The sequence below is a fragment of the Phytophthora parasitica genome, assembly GCF_000247585.1.
Source record: "Phytophthora parasitica INRA-310 unplaced genomic scaffold supercont2.23, whole genome shotgun sequence".
In the NCBI taxonomy this organism is placed as follows: Eukaryota; Oomycota; class Peronosporomycetes; order Peronosporales; family Peronosporaceae; genus Phytophthora; species Phytophthora nicotianae.
This window is the reverse complement of record NW_008649009.1, coordinates 170,455-192,284: the sequence shown is the minus strand read 5'-3', so window position 1 is coordinate 192,284 and position 21,830 is coordinate 170,455. Positions and strand designations below refer to the sequence as shown.

At 49.1% G+C, this 21,830-nt stretch overlaps 7 protein-coding genes across 8 annotated transcripts; 1 reads left to right on the top strand and 6 right to left on the bottom strand.

Annotated features, from left to right (window-relative positions):
• Positions 1 to 327: 327 nt before the first annotated feature.
• PPTG_10788 (hypothetical protein) lies at positions 328 to 1,700 on the bottom strand (the record flags this gene model as incomplete). Its single annotated transcript, XM_008906214.1, has 1 exon — positions 328 to 1,700. Exon 1 carries the CDS (start codon positions 1,657 to 1,659, stop codon positions 328 to 330), a length of 1,332 nt encoding a protein of 443 aa, XP_008904462.1. The 5' UTR covers positions 1,660 to 1,700.
• A 776-nt stretch (positions 1,701 to 2,476) lies between these two features.
• PPTG_22772 (hypothetical protein) lies at positions 2,477 to 2,917 on the bottom strand (the record flags this gene model as incomplete). Its single annotated transcript, XM_008906213.1, has 1 exon — positions 2,477 to 2,917. One exon carries the CDS (start codon positions 2,915 to 2,917, stop codon positions 2,477 to 2,479), a length of 441 nt encoding a protein of 146 aa, XP_008904461.1.
• Positions 2,918 to 3,623: 706 nt separating this feature from the next.
• PPTG_10786 (hypothetical protein) lies at positions 3,624 to 4,820 on the bottom strand (the record flags this gene model as incomplete). The annotated part of the gene is made up of 7 exons (XM_008906212.1): positions 3,624 to 3,805; positions 3,869 to 4,016; positions 4,083 to 4,136; positions 4,203 to 4,332; positions 4,386 to 4,478; positions 4,546 to 4,609; positions 4,673 to 4,820. 7 exons carry the CDS (start codon positions 4,818 to 4,820, stop codon positions 3,624 to 3,626), a joined length of 819 nt encoding a protein of 272 aa, XP_008904460.1.
• Positions 4,019 to 8,236, top strand: PPTG_10785. 2 transcript variants are annotated; one of them, XM_008906210.1, is made up of 8 exons: positions 4,019 to 5,245; positions 5,321 to 5,373; positions 5,439 to 5,764; positions 5,830 to 5,882; positions 5,953 to 6,618; positions 6,683 to 6,847; positions 6,917 to 6,982; positions 7,039 to 8,236. In XM_008906210.1, the coding sequence occupies exons 1-8, from the start codon at positions 5,045 to 5,047 to the stop codon at positions 8,128 to 8,130; spliced, it is 2,622 nt and encodes an 873-aa protein (XP_008904458.1). In that variant the 5' UTR covers positions 4,019 to 5,044; the 3' UTR covers positions 8,131 to 8,236. The 2 variants fall into 2 exon arrangements, with proteins under 2 accessions (XP_008904458.1, XP_008904459.1); XM_008906211.1 differs by having other exon boundaries at positions 4,019 to 5,373.
• An 18-nt stretch (positions 8,237 to 8,254) lies between these two features.
• Positions 8,255 to 12,114, bottom strand: PPTG_10784 (hypothetical protein; the record flags this gene model as incomplete). Its single annotated transcript, XM_008906209.1, has 1 exon — positions 8,255 to 12,114. The coding sequence occupies one exon, from the start codon at positions 12,112 to 12,114 to the stop codon at positions 8,317 to 8,319; it is 3,798 nt and encodes a 1,265-aa protein (XP_008904457.1). The 3' UTR covers positions 8,255 to 8,316.
• Positions 12,115 to 12,620: 506 nt separating this feature from the next.
• PPTG_10783 (hypothetical protein) lies at positions 12,621 to 16,005 on the bottom strand. The gene has a single exon (XM_008906208.1). It carries the CDS (start codon positions 15,980 to 15,982, stop codon positions 12,755 to 12,757), a length of 3,228 nt encoding a protein of 1,075 aa, XP_008904456.1. The 5' UTR covers positions 15,983 to 16,005; the 3' UTR covers positions 12,621 to 12,754.
• A 1,079-nt stretch (positions 16,006 to 17,084) lies between these two features.
• On the bottom strand, positions 17,085 to 20,465 carry PPTG_10782 (hypothetical protein). The gene has a single exon (XM_008906207.1). The coding sequence runs from the start codon at positions 20,396 to 20,398 to the stop codon at positions 17,132 to 17,134; it is 3,267 nt and encodes a 1,088-aa protein (XP_008904455.1). The 5' UTR covers positions 20,399 to 20,465; the 3' UTR covers positions 17,085 to 17,131.
• Between the last annotated feature and the right edge of the window lie 1,365 nt (positions 20,466 to 21,830).

Genomic DNA, 21,830 nt, shown 5'->3' with positions numbered 1-21,830 from the left:
TTAACGTGACCTAACTTCTGGTAACAGCTAATTTCAGTTTGTAGCCGTTGCAATTACTACACAAGTGTGCAGTTGTACTGTCGCTGCTAAATTACAGTTCATTACGACCCGCGTAATTTATCTGCGGTCATATATGAAACACCAGACTGGCACTGGTTAGGATTCACCAACACTACAGTATGATTCTTCCCTCGACATTCCAAAGGCACTGATTGAAGTCACCGATTCCTGGGCGGATACACTGATTTTTATCCAACACGTCAACTTGTGCCGTAACCAATGCAACTCTTGCAATGTAACAAGATGGCGTAAAAATAATGAGGTGGTTTAAGCTGAATGTGCAAGTGGCTTACCGGGGAAATTCTTGAACACTTGTTTCAAACCTTCGAAAGAGCTGATCAATGTTACGAAATATATCTGATCAGCAGCGATTTCTTCATCTTGAGTAAGATAATGGAGCACAGTACACGCGGCAGCTCCGGTAATACATTGGATGTCGAAGAGGAAGACGACTTGGTTCATCCTGATAGTCGGCAGGTGTGCCTTCACAGACGATAGCGAACCATCATCCCGCTTATCAATGGACACGATACCCGCAAGCGATGCCGGGTTAATGTCCGAGAACGCTCGGAGCAACACACTGCCGCGGCCTTCCATAGAAACCCCACAGATATCGCGTTCGTCTAGTGTTTTCGTCACACAGCAGATATCTCCATAATGGTTCGTGACGTTTTTGCTGTCGTGCGGCAAACATGTGAGCGCTTCTTCGATCAGGAGCCTCACCAAGCGTGTCGCTCGCTGCTGGAATAGTATTGAGCTGATGTCTTTATCTCGTAACGCCGCGACCAAGTTCCTGCACGGACGGGAGTGCGCTGAGGCTTCATGGACGAAAAATGGTCTGGATTCCGCCAAGTTGCTCAATGTGCCACACTGCTTCGACTGGCTGCGTTGATCTTGTAGTTGGTCCTGCTGATCTCGACGATGATCTTGACCGGTAGCTACTGCTCGAATCTTATCCTCTCCACTCGGCGAAATCTCGGACTGTACTGATGAGTGTACGCTTGCATTGCTGAGGCTCACTGGAGGATTAGCCAGCATGGGTGAAATAGCTGACGAGTTTGTCATCCGTTCGACAACAAATGCTGCAGTATTGGTCGATGAAGTTAGCAACGGGATAGATTTTCTGTAACGGGGTTTCTTCGGGTGCTTGGCTTTCGGATCAGCGACTTCGCGGTTGAGAACGTCCCAGCGATTTTTGTATAGATTGCAGACTGCAGCACGGCTGACATTGAACTCCGTTGCAAGTGCCGCTTGTTGTTCACCGTCGTCAATCCGCTTGATAATTTCTCGTCGATCGCCCTCGCACAAATATCTCGAAGTGCGTTTTTGCGGAGGTGCCGAGAATTGGACGGTGATCCTCACGTTTGGTGCACCATTATCTTGAGAAGTGGAGCAGAATAGCGCTTCTGAAGGAGTTAAAGGACTGGCTCTATCATCTTGTGAGCCAGTATGGCGCTTGTTAAGCCACGAAAGCAATGCTATCCTCACTCCTTCGTCTTCTTTGTCCATAGAAACCTCAAGTGGTGCTTGTTTTCTCTTGCACGGTGCTGACATTGCAGGACTTGGTGAAGTAATAGCGCCGTTCGACGAACTGTCCATGGTGGTTGTGTCAAGGGTGTCGGGTTCGTACGAAAGCGATGGTAGATTAATCGACAATTGAAGAGCTGCTTGACTGGACAACCTACGCCTCTTAATTAAGATGAAGTTGTATGAAAACGGAAAATGAGTGAGTCGATCTTCGTTCCCCTGCAAGCTATCCTTTCTTTCTTTTACACGCAAACTTTGCACTGGTCTTTGATTTTACTCCCTCCAAGGCCGACTGCGACCAGCGATCGCACTGCAAACCTAGAATTGCCGCTTTACTGCGATCGTTATATCAATGGGGCTACTACTGTAGCAAAGCACTTCGAGTACCTTTTACACAGCGCGTTCGGTTTGTCACAATGCCAATGTGTTCTTCACATTCCTCGCATGATGTCCTTGAAGTGTTCAAATACGTGCAGTCGATGCAAACAAACTAATTATGTTAGTGCGATACACTGCAAGACACTAGTACATGTAATGATACTACTTGCACTTCTTCACAACCACAGATACGATCGATTGCAAAAGCTTCACTCGTTTCGGATATTCCACCTTGGGGTGGCGGCAGTAATGCAAACACACGTGGTATCTGATATTCATATTTATTATAGTTACTTTGTGCTTGAACAATAAAGTCCTGATAAACCCGAAAATTTATTTATGTTGGCATGTGAAGTTAATGTTGATCAAATTTGGAGGATCTCTACAGAATCGGTCTCCCAAAATTTGTGAATCAGTCACGCTCAATTACCCGATCTACAATTGGCCAAATCTGATTCGCTGCTTTGATGACTTGTCCAACACTTGAGACCAACTGAACACACAAGAACTATCATCTACGCATGAATCGTGGTGTGCGTCGTCGTCTACTTTCTCTCGGCGTGTGGCCCGCATTGCTGGACGCAGCCGACCACGCCGCGTGGAAGCTGCAGCTCTTCTGCGTGGCGCTGCTACATCTCCTGTTCTCCAGCGACAAGCACTGGCTGCAGGCAGCGACCGACACTACCGAAGCCAGCGCTGACTCAACTGCGCTGCTCTTGGACCCGCAGCCTGCCGCCGTTGTGACCAAACGCAAGCGCATCCTGTTCGTCCGCCATGCCGAATCCGAGTGGAATGTCGTCTTCAACCGCGGCATCAACCTCCGCATGCTGGTGAGTCTCCTGCGCGCTATAGTGCGTGAGTGGCTGCTACTTCCCACGGGTGACTCTGTCTTCTTGGACTCACCGCTCAGTCGCCGTGGCCGCTTCCAAGCACAAAGTCTGCACGACCACATGTGCGAAACGACTCTAAATGTCAGTGGAGACGCAGGATACACAACAGATATGCCACCGCCAATAGGTTATCACCACCACTCTTCGCATCAGACGGAGGAGAACGCACTGCTGCGTTATTTGTGCTGCCCGCTGCCCGGTAGCGTCGTGGTCACGTCCAATCTGCGTCGTACTATCGACACGGCGCGCATCGCATCGGCATCTCGACTGGAGGTGCCAGACGAGAGGATCCATGTGCTCTCGTGTCTGCAGGAGATTGGCCGCAACTTCGACACTTTGGCCATCAGTCAGCCGCACACCATTCAACCTGAGGTGCTAGTGCAAGGTCTACGTGGAGAGAAGCGCCACGAGGAGCTGTTTAACGTGGCGGAGAGCCATGGCAATAAGGCGGTGCTGGGCAGTGGCCGTGACCGCCTGATGACGTTCGCACAGTGGGTGTTCAAGCAGCAAAATAACGTAGTGGTTGTGTACGGCCACTCACTATGGTTCCGTGCGTTCTTTCGCGAGTTTTTCCCTCGAGACGTGTACCACGAGGCCAAATCTACCAAAATGAAAAACTGTGGAGTGGTGACTTTCATGCTGGAAGAGCACAACAGAGGAGGAGGCGAGGCCACGCAGTACATCATACAGCCAGAGAGCTTCCAACACCTTTTTTAAGGCCGCCACTCGTAGTTTTACCTTTTTTATCATAAAAAAAATCTGTGTCTGCTATGATTCCTGTCGTGCTCGACGCTGTTTCCTTCGTCGCATCGAGTCGACCAATTTTGACCAGATCTGCCACCATTGAACAGGCTTTTTAATGAACCCAACTCGAATTAGAAGTCGATAAACGTGCTGCGATAAACACCCGACAAGCTCTTCTGAGTTCGGGGTCACGACGTAGAGATATCCTGCAAAGCAACAGGTGAGAGACTACTACGTAGTATTTTTTTTTTTTTTTTTCAAGAACACACCTGCAATGAGCCCAGCGGCTTGAGCCAGTAATGGCAACTTCGGGACAAGAAGATACGTGACAAACAGCTCAAGCCACGCTGCGTACTTGGTCGGGACTTGGAAACTGTAAAGCTTCGTAAAGGTTGGCGAGTTGACATTCAAAATCACCTGGCAAGTTTCAGATGCAAATGAGTCAAAACACAGCTGCACTGTCAGAAATGATCAAAACAACACCTTCATCGCCGTGAGCACTCCTGAAAACCCAGTGAAGCATTCACGTGTTGCCCCCTATAACAACATTTTACCAAAATCCACATCAGAACTGCAGTTTTGTGCAACCATCCAGCAACGAACCAGTGATATCAAATGTGCTCCAAACACGATGAGGATTTGAGACAGCACAATCAAATAGACCAAGAGTATGCAGAAGCCAATGCTGCCCAGTCGTCCTTCGAGCTTGTACCCTTTCCACAGGAAAGACAATCTAACGCGGAATTAGGCTGAGCACATCGCAACTGCAATGCCACACATGCTCACAAGCTCTGGTACAGATACAACTCCTCCGAATGGATCAAAGGTGCAATGAACACCGCTCTAATCTCCTTATTAGCCGCCACTTTGCCCGGACATCTTCACCAAGTTTCAGTCAGCACATTCACTAGGTTTACAGCTAAATCATCCCGAACAACCCACTCACAATGAGAATGGCAGCAACAACCATGGTGTCCTCTTGACTTGCACATGAAGCAAATACATGACCCCTACCCCAGCACCAAACGGTCACTTGCGACGAAGTGTTTATGATAAAAATTTGCCAAACGAACCCATGAGTGACAGCGTCACGGGCGGTTTCCTGTCCATTTCCTGCACCGACTTGAGCACCGTCATGAGCGGCGGTGGGATGTCAGCGTCAACCTTCTCAGCCTTCTCTCCTGCATCTGTCGCTTTCTGTTTCCGTCGGAACAAGCCCATCAACTTCGAGTTGCAAAATTGCAAATGACAAAACGTTTTCTTTTTTGTTTTTGGCAATAATCACGATAAAATCCAGCCGTTACACTGGAAAATTGCGATGAGACGACCAAAGGGAAAAGGAAAGCCGCGTTGTTGCCGTTGAGTTTCTTGTTGGCCGCGCCAATCACGCGCATCTGCGCTCACCAAGAAGAAAAAAAACAGGAGGAAGGGGGTGAGAAGTCAAGATGCTGCAGGGATTGAGGAGGAAAATCGGCCGCTATGCACCGCGTGGCGGCGTCAAGGAGACGCCAGAGGAGGAGGAAGAGCTGCTTCCGCTTAAGGAGGACGCCACGCGTTTCGAGGCGGCTGTGTGGCACTTTAATCGTCAGGATAAAGCTCTCAGAAGACTCGAGAAACACCTGACACAGATGCTGGACCAGATTCAGGTGGATTAGTATTTTATGTTAGAGAAGTTTTTTTTATCATTTTTTATTTATTTTACTAAAAAAAATGTGTTGCAGGTTGCTTGTGCCACGATGGCTACAGTGGCGGAAATCTTCTCTGAGACCTGCAGGTGGATACCGAGGAAATATATTTTTATGTTTTTTATTTTAACTAACATTTTTTTTTATTTTGAAGTGATGCAGAGCAAAGTTGCGTGGGAGTTGACTATAAATCTGCGATGAAGCTGATTGAGCTGCGGGAAGCAGAGAGGATGGAGCAGTCGATTCGGTTTACAGTGCTGGACCCTCTTCAAGCGAGATTGGAACGGTATGAGCACCTCAGGAAGGAAATCAATGCTTGGAACAAATTAGCGGCGGAGTTGAAGATTCTGCGCACGGTGACTCTGAAGATGCAGTCGTCGGGGCTCGAAGATGACGATAAGCGAGAACAGACGGAGCTTGCTCTTCACAGAGTGGCAGCAGCTCTACAGGAGCTAGAAGCGTCCTTATTGCCTCACTTGGGTAAGCTTTTGTAGAATTTTTTTTTATTTTTATGTTTATTTTAATGGCGTGAATGGATATGGTAGAACACGCAAATCAATCGGGGGCTGCAACTACGAAGGATTTATTCAGCACAACGGTCAGTTTGCCGCGCTTACTGTGCTCCTCCCTGTTGGAGCTTTAACTGACATGAGTTTTACTTGATACAGCGCCTTCAAACGGCGATTTTCTTTCGGAATGCCAACGAGACGGTTTTGTCCAGTCTTTTGTGTTCGGAGAAGGAAATTATTGCGGAAGCCAACCAGCCGCTTAAAATTCCCCCTTACGTATCAATGTCGGTGAATTCAAAGCTGACAAAGATGTCAAGTTCGGCATCCGATGCGTGGACCGAGGTGGATGGATCCAATTCATCTACCGCTCCGGACGGTGTCGAAACGGTGTCAGGCAGTGACGAGGACGACGAAAATAACGGTTTATCTTTTACTCTCGAGGACTTTGAAGCTGGTAAGATTGTCAAGCGTGAATACGGTGGTGCAGTGGACCATATAGCAGCAAAATCCGTTAACGAGACCAAGTTAGCCACACTGGCATCGTTCCCAGTGGTTAGTAACGACGATGGCGATGATGACCGAGGAATGCAGGCTGATGGAGAAGAGTCTAACCGGATTCGTCGTTCAACGTCCCCATCGCCGCGAGCTACGAGCTTTAAACCCATCACACCGCGAAGAACTGTCAGCATGCTGTCTTCAATTCGCAAGACTATTCAAGGCAAGCTCAGCTACGCGACTGGCGAGACGAGAATTATCCGACAGAGTTCAGCGCCAACCGATACGGCTGTAAGCGGCAGACCAAGTGCTACTAACTCCCCCAGAAAGGTATTTTTTTCACGTTGACTGTTGCACTCTTCACAACAAGGCTAACTGTATCACATCTTTACAGAGCGGCGAACAGTTGTTTATTCCTCAATCTCCTACAGAATGGCTCGCCATTGAGGACTGCTTGTGGGAAATTGACGTGAGGGAGGCCAAGTCACCCGGAAAATCGCTGCTTCCGGCACATTCTGTCAGCTCCAATACAGATCAACTGTATGGATTACTGCAAAAGGTTTGTCATATATCTTTGACCTTTTTAAATCGCAGTCGCAATCTTTAACTAACTTTTTATTCCATATAGAATGATATGCTGTACTTCGAATGTCTATCGTATCTACGTGTTGAAGACCTTGCGCGGTTATCAAAGGTAAGAACGCCATCATTGTTTTTTTTAAGAACTGCGACTAAAAACACTGTTTTTAGGTTAACTTTCGCCTCCACTCTCACTTGGTTGGTAGTGCTCCGATCTGGAAGAAATGCATTCGTTCTGGTGGTCTATCTCCCGCGATTCGCAGTTCGCTATGGCTCTCGGTATTTTACGAATCTACTCCGTGGCGATCTAGTACAATCGCATCGCACTACCTTTCCGCCGACAGACGGTGTAGTATGTACGATCAACTCCTGACAAAAGTGGATATGAAGTTGGCTGATGGGCTAAATGAGGAACTTCCAGTGAGCAACGATGACGCTCAGCGTGCCGTTTGGTTCCGGGAGATCGACGTTGATGTCGTGCGTACTTGTCACCGGAGTATCCACGCCAGAAAAACGCGAGTTGTGGCAAAGGCAACAACGACTTCAGATGTTGACAATGGTATTGGAGACTCCGTTGCGTCTGTCCTGAACGAGATGGTTGACACTATTGTACGTACTGAGGGAGAGGGAAACTCCGCAAGTACTTCTGAGCCCAGCACGACGGCAGTTGATCCGGAACTGGAAGCTAAGCTACGTCGCGTACTTCGCGCTTACGTCGTATATAATCCGCGAGTAGGTTATTGCCAAGGAATGGGTTTTCTGGTGCGGTTATTGGCTGAAGTAGCCGAAGACGAAGCGGATATTTTCTGGCTGTTTGTGGGGTTCTCTGAACCAGAGAACGATCGCAATCTGTACGAGCCTGGAATGGCAGTGCTTCAGCCCTATCTATCCAAGTTTGAAGTGCTGTTTTCGACGCATATGCCGGAGCTGTACACGCACTTTCAGAATGAGGGCGTTCACGTGGCTACATTTTGTACACGATGGTTCTTGACGTTCTTTTCATCATTTGAGACGTTGGCTCCGACGCTCGTGACGCGTTTATTGGACATTTTTATCATTGACGGTTGGCGGATCATGTTCAGCGTCTCACTTGTCATCCTGGATGAACTTCAGCAACAGCTTTTGAAGTCCGACATGGAGGGAATTCTACGCGTCCTCCAGTTCCCACGCTGCTATATGCCAGAACCAGATCAAATCCGCCAGCGACAGCTTGCCCGACACGCATTAGCATTCAGTATTTCTCGAGCTATTAACTCTATTTGAAACAAGTTATGATTCAACGGAAACACACATAAAAATATTTTCATTTACATTTTGCTATCAAGATGAAGAGGTAGACTATGGAGCAAACACTCGAGCAGCTAAAGACTACTAAATTTGTTTCTACACACTTTCACGACATCGTTTCACTACAAATTTCCACTACAAGGAAATCACAACACAATATTCCTAACTAACGTTGATGCGCACGTGCATAGTGATATGACCACCTTCCGACGATCGCGGAATCCAAAGCAACAGTGAACCTCCACCGGAACCAGGCAATCCAAATAAACCAGGGCGCCAGCGATCAAGATACATGTTCTTGTCCTGCAACTCCGGGATCGTGGCATCCCAAGTCACGACTTCACCTGCACCGACATCAACTTCAGCATAATCGTCACCACCCGAATGAATCACCACAGTCACATCCTCCTTGTCAATACTCTCGAAAACGATGTGAACGACTCCGTCACCCGACTTAGTCCACGATCCGTAGCTGCCTTCGAACGCTTCATCCACAGTCCTCAACCCAAGAGCGTCAAACAGAGTTCCATCATCGATTTCACCGAGATATGCTGTTGGTCCGCAGATTGGCTGGACAAACTGCGAGCCCATGTACGCGATACCAGTCGGATCGATCGTCGACAGCACGACGAGACCCATGTTGGCCACCTTGAGCATATACTCGTCATTCGCCACGTCCTTGCCCATATCCGTCGTTCCGGTCTCGATAAGCTGGTCGATAATAACGCCGAAGGTCTTTCGGAGCATATCACGTGTCTCGAATGCCGCTGTCCTCGTTTTAGTGGCCAATAGTTCTCCCATACAATTGTTTGTCACTGTAGGGATGTCGTTAAGCACGATCGAGGACTTGTACACAATCACTCGGACATCGTTCGCAGCAGCATTAGGCGTCTTGTTCCGGACGTCATTAACCGCGAACACAACACGATCAGTGAGACTCTTGAGAGCCCAGCCGCAGCTCGAGTTCTTGTCGATAATCTCTTGAAGTTCATCCACTGCTGTACCCGACGAGTTCATCGCGCCACTGCCTGTAAGTAAATCCAAGACGTTCGCTCCCGTTGAGATAATCATGTCACCATTGGTGATCGCTTGTTTCACGATACCTTCCACTATAGTGAGTACGGTGTCCGCAAACTGAGCTCCTTTAGGGACTGGCAATCCAAGACAAACGCACACCGCTACAGGTAGATCAATTAACACGACGTCCGCTTGGTATGCCACAGTTAATAGCTGCTCGGTATCTCCTTGCGGGGCATTGGTTTGCTGGTACCGCAGATAGAAGATAAGCGAGCGGATCACCGACACGATGTTCGCAGCACACGTGATCGCCCACTTGGCCGTCTTGTAAGCAGCCAGAATCTCACCAAACACTCCACCAGTAGCTGCGTTAAGTGCTACAGCGACTACAGACCCGATCTTAGAGAGGACCGCGAGTGCGCAGTCGTCATTTTGAGGGATACACTCTAACGCACAACGAACGGGGTACGCCATGGGGCACTGCGTGATACAGTCGTCATCGTCCTTGCCATACCCTAACGGGCAAATGTTGTTGCTATCGAAGGGCACCGTCTTCCGATAACATGCTGTATCACTGGAAACGCCGATCGTCGGGCCAACCCAGTTACGGATTGTCGTGCCGTACGTGCCATTACCTGTACCGGCAGGGTTGGTGAGCTCGATGTTAGTAGCAGAAATCCTCGTCCAGATCACTCCAAGTTTATCAACTTCATCTGCTGCACGACCGTGGAATCCGCTTAGTTGGAAGCCTTCGGGCGCAGTAGCGGTGCCCTTGTTATCGGTTGGGGTTCCACCCGAGATAGTGTTTCCTGCGCTGGTCGTAAAACTGACGTAGAAGACTCTTGTATGCCCATCTTTCTTGTCCCAATTCGCTTCCATTGACGTAATATACTCACCGTCACCAAGCGTAAGAGTCTGTTCTGTGCCTCCTGTGCCACCATGGGTCATAGTAACTTCAGCGGGTGCTGCAACTTGCAACGTTACAGCATCAACGCGCTTGTCAGAGCGGATAGTAAGAGAAGTCGCTTTTTGGCCAAACTTGATCGAGTTAATATCCGAAAAAGCGATTCCATGAGGTCCACCGAACGTCTCACTGAGCACGATGTCTTCATCTGCTGATACTGCAGTAGCTGGGGCTTCTTCGACCACCTCAATACTCGTCCACACGACACCAAGCAGATCAATCTCGTCCCCATCACGACCAAAGAACCCTCCAAGTTGATAGCCTTCCGGTGCAGTGATCGAAGCCTTCTCTTCGGTTTGAGACCCTGCGGATACCGTGTTCCCTGCACTTGTACCGAAATTGAGATAGAAGATGCGAGTGTGGCCATCTTTTTGACCCCAATGTGCTTCCATCGACGTGATGTATTCCCCGGCGCTAAGTTTTACAGTATACGGGTCTCCACCAGTTCCACCATGGGTAAATGTTTGTGCAATAGGAGCAGAAACCTCGAGAGTGAGGCCGTCAATACGCTTAGCACCACGCACAGTTAATGACGTTATTGTTTGTCCCGAAGTCGCTGCAGGTTGGTCCGAGAACTGGTTTCCGTGAGGCCCACCAAACGATTCACTTAACTTTGTAGCTCGCTTAACTGTCGTGGTAGTGCCTCCCGAAGCTCCCGATCCAGCGGGTTTTACCGTTCCTGGGGCCTCTTCAGGTACTGGAGCCGGCGTAGGAGCTGTAGTAACAAGCTCAATACTCGTCCAAATGGCACCGAGAAGATCGATTTCGTCTCCATCACGACCGAAGAATCCTCCGAGCTGGAAACCTTCGGGTGCAGTCACCGAGTTCTTATCTTCTGTCATCGTTCCTCCCGAGATCGAATTACCTGCACTTGTACCGAAACTCAAGTAGAAAATACGTGTGTGATCATCTTTCTTGCCCCAATGAGCCTCCATGGACGTAATATGTTCGCCCTCGCTAAGTTTGAGAGTATTTAAATCTCCACCATCTCCTCCGTGGCTGAATGTCTGTGCTGTGGGTGCAGTTATCTCGAGCGCGACACCGTCGACCCGTTCTCCAGCTCGAATCGTAATAGAAGCGACAGTTTGTCCTGAAGTTGCAGCCGATTCATCCGAGAACTCGGTACCGTGAGGACCACCAAAGCTTTCACTCAGATGAACGGAATCTTCCACCGAGATAGCAGGAGCTGGAGCTGGAGTCGGTGCTTCTGTTGCTACTGGAGCTGGGACTTCTGTTCCAACCGGTACTTCTTCAGAAGGTGCGGGGACTGGAGCTGGGGCGTCAGTAGGCACAGGAGCTGGAGCGGAAGCCTCAGTTGGTGCTGGAGGTGGTGGATATGCAGCAATTCGTGTCCAAATTGCACCTAACAAGTCAATCTCGTCTCCATCCTGACCAAAGAATCCTCCAAGCTGGAAACCTTCGGGTGCAGTGACAGTGATCTTATCGTCCGTCATGGATCCCCCCGCGATCGAATTACCAGCACTCGTTCCGAAGTTTAGATAGAAAATACGCGTATGATCATTTTTCTTCCCCCAGTGAGCCTCCATGGATGTAATGTACTCCCCGGCACCAAGCGTAAGTGTGTGGGGGTCTCCACCATCACCACCATGACTAAAAGTTGCAGCGGTGGGTCCTGTAACTTCCAAAGTGAGACCATCAACACGTTCACCCGCTCGAATCGTAATGGACCCGATGGTTTGTCCTGCTACCACTGACGCTTGATCTGAAAATGCGGTGCCATGAGGACCACCGAAACTCTCGCTTAGCTGCACTGAGTCGTCGGAAAAGGTCCCCCGCACAACTACCAGGAGAAGATAAATCAACGCTCGAAACATCATTGTCACCTCCCTGTTCACACTTATAGGCCGTGAGTTGGGGGCGGCAAAGACGAAATGGTGAAATTTGGGCACTTGAATAACGCCTTGTGTAACTACGTCACGCCTCTGTTTGCCACGCTGCACCGCGATGTGCTGTTGCATAGAGACTATCCATTTCAGTATGGGCTTCGCACTTCAATTGACAGCAGGAGAGGGTTGAGATGGGGCTCGCGAAAAATATCCGCAACGAAATGACAGCGAGAAGTTCTCGCTGTCATTTCGTTGCGGATATTTTTCGCGAGCCGAGAACAGTGCTCAGTTCATCTCACTTGATCACACAACAGGCAATTCCTTGTTACTCACCACCATCTGCGACTAACGAAGCCCGCGGCGGTGCGGGCAACATCGAAATGAGAAGTTCTGTTATTAATGGTGCATGCCTGTAGGCACCGATGTATATATCACAAATTGCTTTCGTGACAAGCATGGAATTCAGTCTGAGTTACTCGGTTCGAGCTGTGTGTTCCTTCTGTTGATCAGCTTACCGGTAATTAAGAAATTCCGCATGAGAAAAATTTCGCTGGTATTTTTGTTGTGTTGTTTTTCGGTACTTAGTACAACCATTTCAACTTTCTTGTCATTTGTTCGTAAAAAAAAAACCATGAAAAAAGAAAAAAAGAAATGTATAGCTCAAACTCCTGTTCAGTAACTACATAAATGTTTTAACAATACTAGCAAGCTAACTTGTAACAATATACTCCATACCCATTCATTTCACCACTAACTCTTCGTTTCGCATAGCTCAGCTAACGTTTATCCGCACATGCATCTCAATGTGACCTCCTTCAGAAGACCGCGGAATCCAAAGGACCAATGAGCCACCTCCTGATCCTGGCAAACCCAAAAGACCTGGTCGCCAGCGATCAATGTACATGGTTTTGTCTTGCAGCTCTGGAATCGTGGCATCCCATGTGACCGTGTCGCCTGCAGCAACGTCAACCTCGGCGTATTTGTCTCCTCCGGAATGGATCACAACCGTCACATCCTCGGTGTCCACGCTCTCCAAGATGAGGTGGACAACTCCGTCTCCTTTCTTCGTCCACGTTCCATAACTCCCTTCAAAGGCTTCGTCCACCGTCGTGAGACCAAGAGCATCATAAAGTCTACCATCGTCGATCTCGCCAAGATACGCTGTGGGTCCACAAATCGGTTGCACGAACTGCGATGCCATGTAAGCGATACCGGTTGGATCAATCGCGGATAGCGCAACAAGCCCCATGTTGGAAACCTTCAACATGTACTCATCTTCAGCTACCGATTCTCCCATATCAGTGGTACCCGTCTCAATAAGCTGATCAATGATGACTCCGAAGGTCTTCCGAAGCAAGTCTCGAGTCTCGAATGCAGCTGTGATAGTCTTGTTGTATAGTAGTTCGCCCATACAGTAATTCGTGACGGCGGGGATATCGTTCAGTACAATAGACGACTTGTAAACACTCACTCGGATATCATCCACGATAGCTCCTGGGGTAGTGTTGCGAATCTCGTTAACCGAGCGAACAACTTTATCCGTTAGATGTTTAAGTTCGTAGCCGCAACTGGAGTTTGTATCAATGAGATCTTGCAGCTCATCAACTGTAGAGTCCGTCGTATTCAACGCACCGGTACCCGTGAGCAAGTTAAGAACATTTTCTCCAGTTGAAATGATCTCGTCGCCATTAGTGATAGCTTGTTTCACGATACCTTCCACAACTTTAAGTACCATAGAGGCATATTTTGCGTTGGCGGGTACTGGAATACCCAGGCATGTACACACGGCGATAGGGAGGTCGTACACTACGACGTCAGTCTGGTAGGCGACAACAAGCAGCTCTGCTGTGTCTCCTTCAGGAGCTGTCGTTTGCCGATACCGAAGGTAATAAATGAGTCCTCGGATCACCGTAATAATGTTTGCCACACAAGTAATAGCCCACTTAGCGGTCTTGTAAGCAGCCAAAACTTCGCCAAAGACACCAGCAGTGGCAGCATTGAGAGCCACCGCAACGACAGAGCCGATTTTCGAGAGGGTCTCGAGAGCACAGTCATCGTTTTGAGGAATACACTCCAGAGAGCAAGAAACAGGGTACGACAGCGGGCACTGCGCTATGCAGTCGTCTCCATCCTTGCCATAACCCAACGGACAGATGTTGGTACTATTGTACGCTACCGACTTCCGGTAGCACGCTGTGTCATCAGCTTCGCCGATTGTAGGCCCCACCCAATTGCGAATAGTTCTAGACCCATATGTAAGACTATCGCTCTCTTCCAAATCTGTGAGCGCTAGATCTTTGGCTGAAATTCTCGTCCAGATCGCTCCAATTTGATCGACTTCAGCTTCAGCGCGTCCATAGAACCCAGCCAGTTGGAAACCATCAGGAGCGGTAGCAGTAGCCTTATCTTCAGTCTGTGTTCCTCCGGAGATCGAGTTACCAGCACTCGTAACGAAATTTAAATAAAATACTCTGGTGTGATCATCTTTCTTCCCCCAATGAGCCTCCATCGCTGTAATGTATTCTCCTGCACCGAGAGTAAGTGTTTTATCCGTTCCACCAGATCCTCCATGGTTTATCGTCACCTCCTCTGGAGTTCCAATCTGCAACGTTACGGCATCAACGCGCTTGTCAGTACGAATGGTAATGGAAGTTGCAACTTGTTCGAACTTGATGGAGTTGATGTCGGAGAACGCAACACCGTGGGGTCCACCATACAAGTCACTGAGCACGATATCACTATCGGATACAGTCGTACTAGTGCTGTCTGAGCTACCTTCCCCAATAACTTTAATACTCGTCCACACCACACCAATAAGGTCAATTTCGTCACCGTCACGTCCAAAGAAACCACCCAATTGATACCCGTCTGGTGCAGTCACGGAGCCACTTTCATCGGTCTTTGTTCCTCCAGAAACCGTGTTCCCTGCACTGGTACCAAAACTTAAGTAAAAGATGCGTGTGTGTCCGTCTTTTTGACCCCAGTGCGCTTCCATTGATGTGATATACTCGCCCGTACCGAGCGTGAGAGTGTTCTCGGTTCCACCAGTTCCACCGTGTGTGAATGTCTGGGCCGTAGGTGCAGATACTTGGAGGGTAAGACCATCAACACGGCCACCCGCACGAATAATGAGAGAAGCGATCGTTTGTCCCGATGTCGCTAACGCTAGATCGGAGAATTGATTGCCATGAGGCCCACCGAACGATTGGGATAGTTGTGTCGCTGGCCCGGAAGATGTTGGTGCAGTTGTACTAGGCGGCTCGGATGTTATAAGCGTTCCATCATCCGTCGATGATCCCAAGGTACTATCCACTGTTGCGTTTGGTCCCGAACTGGACCCCAATGCCGACCAATTAGACGATGACAAATCGGTTTGAGTTACTGAATTTTGAGTCACCGACGAGTCTTCTGGCGCTGGTGTTGATGGTGAGGGGCCCTGAGCTGGGACAACAGTACCTGGAACCGCGGTGGCGGTGTCAGTGCTTGCCCAGATCGCACCCAGGAGATCAATTTCATCTCCGTCTCGACCGTAGAATCCTGCTAATTGAAAGCCGTCGGGTGCAGTCACTGACCCAGCCGAATCGGTCTGCGTTCCACCAGAGACCGTGTTGCCGGCGCTGGTACCGAAGCTCAGATAGAAGATGCGAGTGTGGCCGTCCTTCTTGTCCCAGTGTGCCGTCATGGACGTGATGTATTCACCCGTCCCGAGTGTGAGAGTGTTGTCAGTTCCACCAGACCCACCGTGAGTGAATGTTTGGGCAGTAGGTGCCGATACTCCAAGTGAAATACCGTCGACCCGTTCACCAGCTCGAATCGTGATGAAGCTGATAGTCTCCCCAGCCACAACCGAAGCTTCGTCCGAGAATTCGGTGCCATGGGAGCCACCGAAGGTCTCGCTGAGCTGTACATTGTCATCGGATGCAACCCGACCAACTACAACTAGAACCATGAAGACCCATATTTGCAAAGTAGTCCAGAACGCCATGTGAGACGATGGCATCTGCAGCACTTGCTGTCAGAGGTAGTAAAATCGAAAATGACTGGGCTCTTGCAGGTTCATGTGGTGCAAGGCTAACGTCTCACCAGACGATGTCAGGTTGCCCTGTTGAAATCAAGGTTGTACCTCATGGTATGAGGCTCATGCAACGCCTTATGGAAAGGCAGTCTCGACCGGATAAGGAACAAAGATTAGCACTGATGACAGAGATGACCACGTCCAACTCAACGACGAATACTCAAACGACGAATGCCAATGTATTGATTCTTAGGTTGTTTTGGTTGCTCCGTTGCATGAAGGTACAAATCGAAGAGAATCTAACTTGAAGATAACTACATGTTCAGCATCGGAGACTGAGAGCTGGAGTATTTCATCCCGTTTCTAGTACCATAGCGACAACATGTTGTCTGTGAGCTTGAGGCCGATTTATGAATTCTTCAGTTGATTGTGTTGGAGTCGCTCAGTGAGCAGATGGTGTCAAGGCATTAGGCAAGCACGTTGTAGGGTGTTCGAGATTCAAGGCGAGGGAAAACGGGTGACGTTGCCTCATCTATTCAGGTTACATGTACACAACATGATGTCAAGATTTTGAAGACTGTGCGAATAGCACAGTCTACAAAACGCGGCATGCCCTCGAGTCCGACTCGGAGTCGAGCCATACATGTATATACGTGTACCATGATGAACAACCGTGGGAACATCTTGGGATTGGGGGGATGCAAAACTTCCCATTTCGATTAGCGAGATTTGAAATTGCGAAAGCGTCGGATATGCCACCATGTGCAACCCGCACCGGCAAGTTCGGACGAGCGTAGGAGGTACCAATGAAACCACCACACTGAAGCGTGAAAAGTGTTGACCAGCAGATGCCAGTTTCGGATGTGCATAAAGTAGGAATGAACAACGTTTCCGTTGTGGTCGAAGTTCGATCGTCAAACTCAAAACTCATTTGGTTAGCTGCAACAGCACAACTTCAACTACCTCCACGAATGCAAAAAGCAACGGGTATCTGAATAGTAACATGTTCGGGCATGCCTTGCGGCATCAGCTCACGAATAATACAGCACACTTACTTAGTTAGCCATAAACCTATCTAAACGCAAGGCACACTACTACACAAATGACGGCATCATCGACATTGTCGACACTGGCTTAGCTGGGGTTGATCCGAACATGCATCTCCAGGTGGCCGCCTTCAGACGATCGTGGGACCCATAGTAAAAGCGATCCACCTCCCGAACCAGGTAAACCTAGAATTCCCGGACGCCAGCGATCCAGATAAAGAGTTTTGTCCTGCAACTCTGGAATTGTGGCATCCCAAGTCACAGTTTCACCAGCTCCTACTTTAACTTCTGCGTATTTATCACCGCCCGAGTGAACCACCACCTTCACGTCATAGATATCCACGCTCTCCAAGATGAGGTGGACGACACCGTCTCCTTTCTTCGTCCACGTACCATAACTTCCAACGAATGCTTCATCCACTGTTGTTAGCCCGAGCGCATCAGATAGTCTTCCATCGTCTATCTCGCCTAGATACGCTGTTGGTCCACAGATCGGTTGGACGAACTGAGACGCCATATACGCGATACCAGTCGGATCAATTGTCGACAATACCACAAGACCCATATTGGCCACCTTCAGCATGTAATCGTCCTTAGCCACATCCTTCCCCATATCGGTGGTGCCAGTATCAATGAGCTGATCGACGATCACCCCGAACGTCTTTCGAAGCATATCGCGAGTCTCGAAGGCAGCAGTAATCGTCTTGTTGCCGAGAAGTTCCCCCATACATAGATTTGTGACAGCAGGGATGTCATTCATCACAATTGAGGATTTATAAACCTTCACACGAACGTCGTTAGGAGAGGCATCAGGTGTCGAATTGCGTACATCATTGACCTGGCGAATGACGTGGTCGGTGAGGCGCTTGAGTTCGTAACCGCAGCTGGAATTCGTGTTGATCAGGTCTTGGAGATCGTCAACTGTTGTCATATCTGTGCCGTTCAGTGCACCAGTGCCTGTAAGTAGCTTGAGTACATTTTCACCCGTTGAGATGATCTCATCGCCATTAGTGATCGCCTGTTTCACGATACCTTCGACAATTACGAGTACCATGTCCGCAAATTTGGCATTCTTGGGTACAGGTAAGCCGAGACAGGCACACACAGCCACAGGGAGATCGTACACCACGACGTCCGTTTGATAAGCTGCAGTGAGTAGCTCTGCGGTATCTCCTTGAGGCGCCGTGGTTTGTCGGTATCGAAGATAATAAATAAGTCCTCGGACCACGTTAACGACGTTAGCAGCGCAGGTCACTGCCCACTTTGCAGTCTTATAGGCCGCTAAGATGTCTCCGAACACTCCTCCAGTAGCCGCATTCAACGCCACGGCTACGACAGACCCGATTTTGGACAGCGCTTCAAGTACACAGTCATCGTTTTGAGGGATACACTCCAACGAGCATTGAATTGGATAGGAAAGCGGGCACTGAGCCTGGCAGTTTGTATCCTCTTTGCCATAGCCCAACGGACAAATGTTGTTGCTGTCGAAATCAACCGATTTCCGGTAGCACGCGGTATCACTGTGTTGTCCGATAGTGGGGCCTACCCAATTGCGAATCGTAGTTCCAAACAAAACACCAGATCCCGAACTCTCCTCCTCATCTGTAAGCGATAAATCTTTGGCGGAAATTCTCGTCCAGATCGCTCCGATCTGATCAACTTCATCTTCAGCACGTCCGTAAAACCCTGCGAGTTGGAAGCCATCAGGAGCTTTCGCTACGGCATTATCATCCGTCGTGGTTCCTCCTTCGATTGAATTTCCAGCACTCGTTGTGAACTTCAGATAGAAAACCCGCGTGTGGTCGTCTTTCTTTCCCCAATGTGCCTCCATCGACGTGATATATTCTCCAGGACCCAGAGTGAGCGTCTTGTCACTGCCTCCAGTTCCTCCATGGTTCATTGTCACCTCTGCTGGAGTCGTGATCTGCAGTGTAATTGCGTCCACGCGCTTGTCCGAGCGGAGAGTAATGGAGCTTACAGTCTGCGTAAATTTGATCGAGTCGATATCCGAGAATGCGTTACCGTGCGGTCCCCCGTATAGTGCGCTGAGGACAATATCTTCATCTGTCACGGCCGCTGCCGTGCTACCAGAGCCTGCTGTAGTGGCTGTATCATCGACAACCGCAATACTAGTCCACACTACACCCAGAAGATCAATCTCATCACCGTCACGGCCAAAAAACCCACCCAACTGATAACCGTCAGGTGCTGTAACAGAGCCCTTCTCGTCGGTTTGTGTTCCTGCTGAGACTGAGTTACCAGCACTCGTTCCGAAGTTAAGGTAGAAGACTCGAGTATGGCCCTCCTTTTGCCCCCAATGCACCTCCATGGAAGTGATGTATTCACCTGCTCCCAGCTTCTGTGTGTACGGGTCTCCACCGGTTCCACCGTGTGTGAATGTTTGAGCTGTAGGAGCTGACACTTCCAACGTGAAGCCATCGATTCGAGCAGCTCCTCGAACAGTAAGTGAAGTGATTGTTTGTCCCGATACCGCTGCAGCTTGGTCCGAAAACTCGTTGCCGTGAGGACCACCGAAGGTTTCACTCAACTGCACAGCAGGTCCGGAGGCTTTGGGTGCTGGAGCTGGAGTTGGCGATGCTGACACCTCCAATGAGCCACTAGTTGCAGAGCCTGATGGAACCGGAACTGCTGATCCTGACCCTGCCGATGAAGCTGGAGGAGCTACTGCTGCTGAACCAGACGATGTCGGATCAAGAGAGGTCTGTGATATGGGGCCGGGTGTACTGGGTTCTGTTGTAGCTTGAGCCACAGGTGCCGTTGTGCTAGTGTCTGGAATATCCGGTGGGACCACCGTACCTGGTGCAGTATCTGCAGCAGTAACACTCGACCAAATGGCACCTAGCAGATCGATTTCATCGCCGTCTCGACCGAAGAAACCTCCTAACTGGTAACCTGCTGGAGCTGTGGCCGACCCTGTCGAGTCTGTCTGAGTTCCTCCTGAGACGGTGTTGCCAGCACTCGTACTGAAACTGAGGTAGAAAACGCGTGTGTGGTCGTCTTTCTTGTCCCAATGGGCCTCCATCGATGTGATGTGTTCACCTGCTGCAAGGGTGAGAGTATTGTCCGTGCCGCCAGTTCCACCATGAGTAAAAGTTTGAGCTGTTGGTCCAGATATCACTAAAGAAACACCGTCGACGCGATCGCCTGCCCGGATGGTGACAGAGGTGACGGTTTGCCCGGATACAACTGCGGCTTGGTCCGAGAAATCGTTACCGTGAGGACCTCCAAAAGACTCGCTTAGTTGTACAGCATCGTCTGAAGCAACTCTTGGAACAACAAGGAGCACCGTGATTGCTACAAGTTGGAGAATAGTCGTTATCGACTGGAGCACCATGAGCGAGTGCTAGTACTTCTGCGGGGTAGCTCGTGACTAATATAGTTTACAGTGTGTGCTTCGGGATGTCGGAAATTCGAAAGTGAAGGACCGTATCATTACCATCTTGTTTATGAAAATTTATCTATCGTCCATAATCTGGATAGGACAGCCGTTTCACCAAGATAGCTGTTTGTGATCAGTATGTGACCATCGATGAGCGTCCTGATCACGAAGTGCCAGCACACTTGTACTTGTCTAGTCGAATCCAGTGTCGCTCGAAGCCAGGCAGCAAACTAGAGGTTTCGGTAGCGACACTGTTGCGAATTTGTCGTACCATCTCTGAGGGCCTCCATAAGTTGCCAAACGAAAGAGCGTAGGGCCTTAGAATTGGCACACTAGATTGGCTTTCGCTTACGGCAAACACAGCGTCGCATCATTGAAAAAGCGTGTGTCGTTGGCATATGGCTTACATGAAAACGTCTTGAGCCGGGCAGATTCGCTGAACGACACAAATCTATCGACATTTCTTATCGATCAAAAATATCCTTCTTTCTTCTTATGGTTTAAGGATTCAGCTCATTATGCATTCTGGGCTACTCGTTTGCCATTCATCCCTTTCAATAATGTTGAGATTCTGCGTTATTTGCTACTGGCATATGACAGGTACTTGCTGCTTAAGTCACTAAATAGTACGTCAACCTTCCGACTCCACCTCCGAGTAGCCGTGATTAATCACCTCCGGTGTGGCTTTTAATTTTTCTAGCGTTACTCAATAAGTACCAAGTGGAAACTGGTGCTTCAACAACGATTCATTGTTGCCAATGAGAATGTATGTTTGTTTATCATCAGCCATTGGCTGACAGCCAATGCTCCAGGCTAGAGAGAGGCGGGGATACCAAACAAGTGCAGTGTTACTCATCTCGAGATGCTTTGAAATGTTGCAGTTCGAGAAAAAAAAAACTACCAAAATCGAGTTCTCGCAGAACTCTCGATAGAAAGTTTCTCGATTAGCTGCCCAAGGGTGGATACCGCAGTGATTGCCACTCTCTTTGTAACGAGGTGTCACCTGGACCAACCTTTTGAATTTCTAACGTAGATACTCTCTGGACAAACACTTGAACAATTCGTAGGGGAAAAAAAAGCATACGAAAGCAATTTCCACTGAGGCAGCGGTCAGTAATTTCGTAGAGCTACAACATTATAGAACTCGATTCCTTATCCGTTAAGCTTATTAATAATCTCACCGTACAGTTCCGCAGTCGTACTCACAAAGTGGTAATGGCATTCTGCTTTGCAGCTTGGCTAATACAAACGCATCTTTTGGATAGGGCCGCCCTTCGTGAATCGCGAAATAGTGAGGCGACCGTGCATCCGAGATTGCTCCAATTTGAGCAGGCAAGATTCACATCCTTTGAGCTGGATACGTGACTACAACAATTTCGTGGTCACA

Coding starts and splice junctions, on each gene's coding strand:
- PPTG_10785 (XM_008906210.1), top strand. CDS start 5,045: ATGCTGCAGGGATTGAGGAGGAAAATCGGCCGCTATGCACCGCGTGGC. Junction 5,374..5,438: donor ATCTTCTCTGAGACCTGCAG/GTGGATACCGAG, acceptor TTTATTTTGAAG/TGATGCAGAGCAAAGTTGCG. Junction 6,848..6,916: donor TGTATGGATTACTGCAAAAG/GTTTGTCATATA, acceptor TATTCCATATAG/AATGATATGCTGTACTTCGA.
- PPTG_10783 (XM_008906208.1), bottom strand. CDS start 15,982: ATGCCATCGTCTCACATGGCGTTCTGGACTACTTTGCAAATATGGGTC.
- PPTG_10782 (XM_008906207.1), bottom strand. CDS start 20,398: ATGGTGCTCCAGTCGATAACGACTATTCTCCAACTTGTAGCAATCACG.